This window comes from Penaeus chinensis, chromosome 3, assembly GCF_019202785.1.
Source record: "Penaeus chinensis breed Huanghai No. 1 chromosome 3, ASM1920278v2, whole genome shotgun sequence".
NCBI lineage: Eukaryota > Metazoa > Arthropoda > Malacostraca > Decapoda > Penaeidae > Penaeus > Penaeus chinensis.
The window spans coordinates 36,545,224-36,555,223 of NC_061821.1; the positions used below are offsets into that span (position 1 = coordinate 36,545,224).

Here is a 10,000-nt window from a genome sequence, read left to right on the forward strand (position 1 = left end):
TTCCTCTTCCCCGCTTCATCCTTCTCTTACCTTTCGCCTCCCCTTCTCCCTTTTCCTTTCCCTTTTCCGTACCCGCTCTGTTATGTCTTTTAGATTTACTCCTCATTGGAGACTACAACATGCCCTCCCTCGATCTCCTTAAACTCCCCTTACCTCCTTCCCTCCGCCATCCCTATTTTTTCTTTAAGGTTCCTCTCCTTCGCCTGCCCTTTTTCCCTTTCCCCTTTTCAAGTCCTCTGTTTTCCCCATTCCCCCTCTCCCCGTGCCCTACTTTCTCTCTTTCTCTTTTCGTCTCCCCCATTCTTTTCCTCTTCCCCCTCTACCTTCCTTCTTAACCTACCTCCTGGATAGTCCTGTAAATAACACAAGTACATAAACTGACGGTTTAAATCTACTTTCAATGCAGTATACTTGTTAATTTGATGTGTGTATGTGTGTGTGTGGTTGTGATTTTAATAATATTTGTGTTATCAATATTTTACCCCCAAAAATGAACTGACCTCAATGCCTCAGTCCCCATAGAATATCATTTAAAGCATAAGATGCCCATTTATATGAAATTACTAGTGACTGAAGTTCTTAGTCACTTGGAATAGTTCGACCCGGACGGGCGAAATACAGAATCGTATGGTCACAGTGTCAATAACAAGATTAATATTATGCAGGATCAATAAAGAGAAAATATTTATATATATATATATAAATATATATTTACCATACATTTATTTTATATATATACTTATACACACTCCCACACACAACCACACACACACACACACACACACCACACACCAACACACTCCACCCACCACATCACACACCACACACACAAATACACACCACCACAACACACATGTATAAGGAGACTGAGAAAGAGGGAGAGAAAGAGGATAAGGGGAGGGGGGGAGTAATGGGTGTATGAATATTCATGGTTTCCTTTTGCTCTTTAATTTGACCTCAGTTAAGAAGGTAAAAAAGGATAAGGACAACGAATTAATGATAGCATTATTACATATCAGTTGGCAAAGTCGGTGGAATAAGAGAGAGAGAGAGAGAGAGAGAGAGAGAGCAGAGAGAGCGAGAGAGAGAGAATGAGAGAAGAGAGTGAGAGAGATGGAGAGAAGGAGAGAGAGAAACAGACATACAGACAGTCAGACAGACAGACAGCCAGACAGACAGAGACAGAGACAGAAGTTTTGAGAGAGAGTTATAGAGAGAGGAGAGAGAGGAAGACGAGAGAGAGAGGGAGAGTGAGCGAGTGAGAGAGAGGAGCGAAAGTGAAAGAAGAGAAAAGAGGGAGAGAGACGAGAGAGATGAGAGAGGAGTGAGAGGAGAGATGAAGAGAGAGAGAGAAAGAGAGAGAGAGAGAGAGAGAGACAGAAGAAGACGAAGACCGACAGACAGAAGACAGACAAGAACAGAACCACAGAAAAACCAGGAAACCAGACACCCCCCTGACCAGCAACAAGGGACAGAAGACAAAACAGACAGGACAGACTGACGATACAGAGACAGAGTTAGAGAGAATGTTAGAGAGAAAGGAGAGAGAAGAGAGAGAGAGGAGAGAAAGAGAGGAGAGATGAGAGAGAGAAAGAGAGAGAGAGAGAGGAGAGAGAGAGAGAGAGAGGGGTTGATCGGAGGAGAGAGCGAGAGAGAGACGGGAACACAGACTGACAGGACAAAAGACAGACAGACATGACCGGGACAGAGTTAGAGAGAAAGTTAGAGAGGAGAGAGAGAGACGAGAGTAGATGGTGGGAGTGAGAGAGAGCGAGGAGAGAGAAGAGAGAAGAGATGAGTGAGAGAGAAAGAGAGAGAGAAGAGAGAAGAAAGAGAGAAGAGAGAGAGAAGAAAGAGACAGAAAGAAGGATGAGATGGAGAGGAAAGGAAAGAGGAGAGAGGAGAGAGAGAGAAGGAGAGAGATGAGAAGAGAGTGAGATGAGAGAGAGAGAGAGAAAGAGGGGAAAGAAAGAGAGAGAGAGAGAGAGATGAGGAGAGAGAGAGAGAGTGAGAGAGAGAGAGAGAGAAAGAGGAGAGAGAGAAGAGAGGAGATTGGAAGAGAGAGAAGAGAGAGAGAGACGAGAGGAGGAGAGGAGAGCGAGGAGAGAGAGAAAATGAGAAGGGGGAAAGAAAGAGAGAGAGAGAGAGATAGAGAGAGAGAGAGAGAGAGGAGAGAGAGAGAGAAGAAGGAGAAGGGAGAGGGAGAGAGAGAGAGAACAGAGGGGGGAAGAAAGAGAGGGAAGAGAGAGGAGAGAGGAAGAGAGAGGCGAGAGAGAGAGATGAGAGAGAGATGGAGAGAGGAGAGAAAGAAAGAAAGAGGAGAGAGGAGAGAGAGAGAGAGAGATGGAGAGATGAGAGAGAGAAGATAGAGAGAGAGAGGGTGGGGAGAGAGAGGAGAGAGGAGGTTGATGATGAGAGAGAGAGAGAGAGAGAGATGAGAGAGAGAGAGGAAAGAGAGAGAGAGAGAGGAGTGAGAGAAAGAGAGGGTGAGGGGACCAAAAACAGTAAATTATAGCAGATATGAGGTACATAAGTTCTTCTATACTTTCAAAGGATTCAGGATACATGATCGTAAATAAGGTCGAAGGAGATTGAGACATTATAAAAGAAGGTGTTAAAAACGTACAACAAAAAGAATAGGTCATTCGAGGGCGACGAAGAGAATGGACAAGGAGGGAGAGGACAAGAGGAAGGAGAGGACAATGAGGGGACATCGAGGACGAGGGTGTACAAGGAGGGAAGAGAGGACGAGGACAGGCGAGGAGGAGAGGCGGACGAGGAGGACGAGGAGGGAGAGGAGGACGAGGAGGACGTGGAGAGAGGAGGGTAGAGGGGGACGAGGAGGACGACGGAAGGACGAGGAAGACGAGGAGGACGAGGAAGGCACGAGGAGGACGAGGTGGACGAGGAAGACGGGAAGACGATGGAGGACGAGGAGGACGAGGAGGCGAGGGGTGGGGAGGACGCGGAGGACGGAGGAGAGGACGAGGAAGACGAGGAGAACGAGGAAGACGAAGAGGACGAGGAGGACGAGGAAGGGGGAGGACGAGGAGGACGAGGAGGACGAGGAGGACGAGGAGGACGAGGGGAGGACGAGGAGGACGAGGAGAGGACGAGGAGGACGAGGAGGACGAGGAGGACGAGGAGGCGAGGAAGACGAGGAGGCGAGGAGGGACGAGGAGGACGAGGAGGACGAGGATGACGAGGAAGAGTGGAAGGGACGAGGGAAAGACGAGGAGGACAGGAGGACGAGTGAGGACCGATGAGGGACGATGAGGACGAGGAGGACGAGGAGGGCGAGGAGGACGAGGAGGACGAAGAAGTCGAGGAGGAACGAGAGGAGGACGAGGTGGACGAGGAGACGAGGGAGGCGGAGGAGGAGAGGAGGACGAGGAGGGACTGTAGGAAGCCGAGGAAGACGAGGGAGGACGAGGAGGACGAGGGGACGAGGAGGAGAGGAGGACGGGGGAGACGAGGGGCGAGGAGGAGAGGAGGACGAGGGGGGCGAGGAGGCGGGGGGAGGGAGAGGAAGACGGGGAAAGAGAGGAGGCGAGGAGGACGGGGAAAGAAAAGACGAGGAGGACGAGGGGACGAGGGGACGAGGAGGACGAGGAGGACGGGAAGAGGGGAAAGCGGGGAAAGGGCGGGGACGGGGAGGACGAGGAGGACGGGGGAGGCGAGGAAGACGAGGGGGAGAGGAGGACGAGGAGGAGAGGAGGAGGGAGGACGAGGAGGGAGAAAGGGAAAAGAGAGACGGCGAGGAGGACAAAGGGGGGGGAGGACGAGGAGGGGAGAAAGGGAAAAGAGGACGGCGAGGAGGACAGGGGGGGAGGAGGAACGGGGAGGACGAGAGGAAAAGAGACGGACGAGGGGCCTTTGGGGAAAAGGGGGGGAAAAAGGGGGGAAAGGGGAAAGAGTGGTGGATGAAGAAGGGAGAGCAAAGGAGAGGGGGCCCGAGGGTAGGGGAAAGGGGGAGAAGGGGGAGGAGAGGGGTGGACGAGGAAGAGCGAGGGGAGAGAAGGACGAGGAGTGAGGGAAGGGGGTTTAAGGAGAAAGAAAAGAAAAAAGAAAAACGAGGGGAAAACGGAGGATGAAAAGGGAAAATAGGGTGCGGAAGACAAAGGAAAAAATTTGGGACGAGGAAAAGAGAGGGGGGGGCGAGGTTATATATTTATATATATAATGTATGATTATATTTTATATATTATTTTTTTTTATGTATATATTATATTTATAATTATATATTATTTTATATTTTGATCATGAACACACACCCCAACAAACACACAAACACACACACACAAAAACTCTACAAACAAAATTATATATAGTAGTAGATAGACAGTTTGATGATAGACATAGATTAGTATATAGAATAAAATAAGTACATGAATATTATTATCTTCTTATTTATATATATTATTTGTTTATATATGGGGGATTTATATTTTTTATTATATATATTTTTTATATATTTTATATATATATATATATATTTTTTTTAATACACACCCCCTTCCCCCCCGACAGCTGGCGAAACGAGGCCAATGACATGAGGTTACGTTAAAACGCAAATTTGAGTCACGACAAACATAGGGCGATGGACACACTCAAAGCCAAGTGGCGGCACGACGGACGGGAAAAAAGAGAAGAAGGAAGGAATAAGAAAGAGGAAGGGGAAAACCGAAGATGAAATAAGACTTGTAAAGATGGGGGGAGGGGAATGCGGGAAAATGAAGAGGGAAAAAACCCAAAGAAGGGGAGGGGTAACAAAAGGCGAAGAAAAAGGGAATAGATAAAGGCGGGGGAAAAGGGAAAAAAGAAGAGAAAAAAAAAATAGATAAAGGAAGATAAAAGAAAAAGAAGAGGAAGAAGAAAATGATAAAGGTAATTTAAAAGGGTCAAGAAAATGATTCCGAAAAAATTTGGGATTTGATATGAAATACAATTTAATTCGAAGCAAAAAAGAAAACAAATTTAACTTGTATTTCTGTTACGTTAAAATCCGAATTTATTCGGAATTCAGTTACGGCACCCCTGGGGAAGGCCCGGGCCCAGGGGGGGGGCGGGGCGGGGAGCAACGATATCTTGCTTATCTTTATGGGGGGAATGCCGGACTGACCCGGCTTTGGCGGCGCTCGTGGGGGCCCCCGCGATTTGGTCACTTCGCTAAGAGGGTACGAGGACCACTGGGTGCGTCGGTTTGTGCTACGTGAGTCACAAGGGACGAGAGTTGTTTTCAGCGATGTGTATGTTCAAACTTAACGCACATTTTTATGTATATATGTGTGTGTGTGTTTTTTATTTTTTTTTTTATGTTTTTATTTTGTAACAATCCAACCAACACAAACAAAAAATACCACAACCCCACACACTTAAAATTTGTTATTTTTAATTTTTATTATTATATTATATATATTTATGTATTTTTGTTTTTGTTTATGCATTTTTTTACTACAAGCATTATTTTTAGGGGAAATTTTATTTTTATATTTATTATATTTTATATATTTTTTTATATGTGTGTGTTTTTTTTTATATATTTATATAAATATATTTATATATTTTATTTATATATAAATAATAAAACAAAAATATATTAGAGATAGTTAGTTTGATAGTTTAGATAGTTGTGTGTTTGTGTGGGGGTTTTTGTTTTTAAATTTTATATTTGATATATATATTTATTTATATATTTATAATACACCATTTATAATATATATTTAATATATATTTTTTATATATATATATATATTTATATTACACACCACAAACTATATTATATATATTTTTATATTATTTTTTATAATATTTTTAGTATATATATTTTTATAATTATTTTTATATTTATAATATATTTTTATAAAATATATATTTGGTATGTGTGTGTGTGTGTGGAGTATTGTGGGGCTTTGTGTTGGGGGTAGTAATATTTATATATTTATTATATTTAAATAAAAATATATATATAATTTTATAAATTTAATATTATATTTACACCACAAAACCAATATAAATTTATATATATATATATTTTATATATATTATATATATACATATATATATTTATTGTTACCTTTTTATTTTAAAAAATTTTATATATTATATAAAATTATATATATATTTTAATATATATATTTTATATATTTATATTTTGTATATTTATTTTTATATAAAAATATTTATATATATGCAACTTTAATACGTGATACATAATATATAAGATTTTATATAGGTTTATTATATTTTTATATATATATGTTTTATTATTATGTATATATATGCATACCATTTGTACATCCAATTTTATAGACAAAATACATACATATGTGGGGTTATAAAATATATCTTTGAAAATTTTATTATATATATATATTATTTAATTTTTATAAACCATATATAAAATATATATATTATATATTTTTAAATCTATATTTTATATTATTATTATATATAAAATTTTTTAAAAATATAAAATAAAATAATATTATATATAAAATATATATATTGCTGTGTGTGGTGTGTTTACATTATAAAATTTTTTTGTGTATATATTATATATTTTATTTTATATATAATTATAATATGTATATTATACTTTGAATATTTATAATATATATATTTTTATATATATATATTTATTTATTTGGTAAAAAAACCCCAAATGTAAAAATGTTTTATTGAAAGTGGGACTTTCAAAAATTGTTTTCCATTGGGGGTTTTTTTACCTTGGGATCCCCCTTCACAAACTCCAACACAAAAAACCAACACACAAACACCACAACATATATAAATTAAAATATATATATTAATTATTTATATTACGTTGTTTTGTGTGTGTGTGTGTGTTGTGTGGTATGTACTATAAGTATACCCCAACATACCCACAAACACACCACACAACATATTTTTAAAATACTTATATAAAATATATATTAATATTTTATATATATATATATTTATGTGTGTGTGTGGTGGTGTGTGTGTGTGTGTGTGTAATTATATATTTATTATATATATTTTATAATGTATTTATATGTTTGAAACACCAAAACCCAAAACCCCACGCGGGCCGCAAACACACATCACATTTACACACACACCACGAAAAACAAACACATATTAACACATAAAGCAAAGCAATGCATGATGGTAAAAACATGAGGGGGGGGGGGGGAAGGAGTAACCTGAACAAAGGATGAAGAGGAAGGAGGTGTGGGCGAGGGGGGCGGGGGGGAGGGGAGTAGGAGAGGAGGGGAGAAAGGGACAACGTCGCCAATTCCCGAAAACGACATTCTGCCAGAAGTGGAGCAGCATCGTACGCCGGCCAGCGTCCCCCTCAGACCCATATTCCAGAGGCTCATCTGACTTATTCGAGGAGGACCTTCGCGGCAAAAGAGTCAAAACAAAGGGCTTCGAGGGTGAGGAGGTGTGACGAGTGTGGGATCAGGGCCCTTTTAGAGGGAGAGCATGAGAGAGAGAGAGAGAGAGATGGAGAGAGAGAGAGAGAGAGGAAAGAGAGGAGAGAGGGGAGGGGAGAGGAGAGGAGAGAGGGAGAGGGGGGGGAGGGGGGGGGGGAGGAGGGAGAGAGGGGGAGAGAGCGGGGGAGGGTAGAGAGGGAGAGAAGGGGGGGGGGGGGGGAGGGAGGGGGAGGGAGAGGAGGAAGAAGGAAGAGAGAGAGGAGAGAGAGAGGATGAGAGAGGAGAGGGGAGGAGAGAGAGGGGGGGAGGAGAGGAGAATGAGAGAGGGAGGAGGGGGGGGGAGAGAGAGAGAGGAGAGAGGAAAAAGGGTGAAGAAGGGGGAAAAGAGAAAAATAGAAAGTAAATGGGTATATAGAAATGGAAAAAAGAATGTAACAAGGAGGGGGAGGGAAAGAAGAAGCAGAGGAGGAAGAGAGGAAGGAAGGAAGGAGGAGGGAAATGAAGAGGGGTAAGAGAGAGAAGGGACGAAGGGAGGGAGGAGGGAATTCAAGATGGGGAAGAAGAAGGAGGGAAAAGAAGGGAGAAAGAGGGAGAAGAGAGAGAAGGAAAGGAAGGAGGGAGGAGGGAAAAAATTGGGGGGAAGTAGAGGGGGAAAAGGGAAAGGAGAAAGGAAGAAAAGAAGCGGAGACAGAGAACGTGGGAAGTGTGAAGAGAGAGAAGAGAGGAAATAGAGGAATATGAAAGAAGATGGAGAAGGAGAAGGAGAAAAAGGAAATAATTGAGTTCGGTGGAAGAAGAAGAGGAGGAAGAGGAAGAGGTAAATGTGGAAAGACCAATAGGAGAAAGAGGAAGGAAAAAAAGAAAGGGGAAGAAGAGGGAAGAGGAAGAGGAAGGGCTAGTAGGTGAAAGAGGAAGAAGAAAGAAAGAAAAAAAAAAGGGGAAGAGGAGATAGGAACAGAGGGGGAAAGGGCAAAAAAAGGGGAAAAAGGAGGAGAAGTAGAGGAAAACGAGGAAGAGGAGGAGGAAATAGAGGAAAACGGGGAAAGAGGAGGAGGAAGTAGGGGGAAAGAGGGAGGGGGAGGAAAGGAAAAAAATGAGATTTGTGTATAGCGATAGGCATTTGATTAATAAATTAGGGGGGAAAGGGGGGGAGAGGGTGAGGAGGGAGAAGGGAGGAGGGAGAGGGTGGGGGTGGGTGGAGGGAGGTGGGTGAGAGGTGGGGGGGAGGGGGAGGAGGGGAGAGGGGAGGAGGGTGGGAGGGGGAGGAGGGGGAGTGAGAGGGGGGGGGGATGGGTGGGTGGGGGGGGAGTTTGGGGGGGGGGGGGGAGGATTTTGGGGGGGTGGGGGGAGGGGGGAGGTGGGGGAGGTGGAGGGGGGGGGGGATGGAGTGGAGGGGAGGGGGGAGGGGGAGGGTGGGGTGGAGGGTTTGGGGAGGGGGGGGGGTGTGGGGGGTTGGTGGGAGGGAGGGGAGGTGGGTGGAGGTGGGAGGGGGGGGGGGAGGGTGGGGAGGGGGAGGGTGGAGGAGGGAGAGAGGTGGAGGAGGGAGGAGGGGAGGGTGGGAGAGAGGGGAGGAGGGGGAGGGGAGGAGGGGAGGGGAGGAGGGGGAGGGGGAGGTGGAGAGGGAGAGGGGGAAGGGGGAGGGGGGAGGGGGGGGGGGGGAGAGGTGGAGGGGGGAGGGAGGGGGAGTGGGTTTGGGGGAGGGAGGGGGGAGGGAGGGGGGGAGGGGAGAGGTGGAGGAGGGAGGAGGGGAAGGTGGAGGAGGGAGGAGGGAGGAGAGAGGTGGGAGGGGGGAGGGAGGAGGGAGAGAGGTGGAGGGAGGGGAGGGAGGGGGAGGAGGGGAGGAGGGAGAGAGGTGGAGGAGGGGGAGGGAGGAGGTGGGGGGAGGGAGAGAGGTGGAGGAGGGAGGAGGGAGAGGAGGGAGGGGAGGGGGAGGGGAGAAGAGAGGGGGAGGAGGAGGGGGGGGGGGGGGGAGGAGGGGGGGGGGAGGGGGGGAGAGGGGGAGGGAGGGGGGAGGGGGGGAGGGGGGAGAAGGGGAGGGAGGGAGGGGGGGAGGGGGGGGGGGGAGGGGGGGGGAGGGGGGGGGGGGGGAAGGGGGGAGGGGGGGGAGGGAGGGGGGGGGGGAGGGAGGGGGGGAGGAAGAGGAGGGGGGGGGGGGGGAGGGGAGGGAGGGGGGGGGGGGGGGGGAGGGGGGGGGGGGGGGAGGGGGGGAGGGAGAGGGAGGGGGAGGGGGGGAGGGGAGGGGAGGGGGGGGGGGGGGGGGGGGGGGGGGGGGGGGGGGAGGGAGGGGGGGGGGGGAGGGGGGGGAGGAGGGGGGGGGGAGGGGGAGGGGGAGGGGGGAGGGGGGGGGGGAGGGGGGGGGGAGGGGGGGGGAGGGGGAGGTGGGAGGGGGGGGGAGGGGGGGAGGGGGAGGGGGAGGGGGGGGGGGGGAGGGGGAGGGAGAGGGGGGGGGGGGGGAGGGGGGAGGGGGAGGGGGAGGGGGGGGGAGAGGGGGGGGGGGAGGAGGGGGGGGGGAGGGGGGGAGGGGGGGGGGGAGAGGGAGGGGGGGGGGGGGGGAGGGGAGGGGGAGGGAGGGGGAGGGG

General features: G+C 47.3%; 1 protein-coding gene across 1 annotated transcript in view; it reads left to right on the plus strand.

Moving 5' to 3' along the window:
- Positions 1-10,000, plus strand: part of LOC125041339 (glycine-rich cell wall structural protein 1.0-like) — a 25,968-nt gene that overhangs the window by 10,551 nt on the left and 5,417 nt on the right. Inside the window, exons 4-5 of the mRNA XM_047636208.1 lie at positions 7,307-7,429; positions 9,472-9,799. Of these exons, the coding sequence (XP_047492164.1) occupies positions 7,307-7,429; positions 9,472-9,799 (451 nt within the window). The remainder of the gene's footprint in view (positions 1-7,306; positions 7,430-9,471; positions 9,800-10,000) is intronic.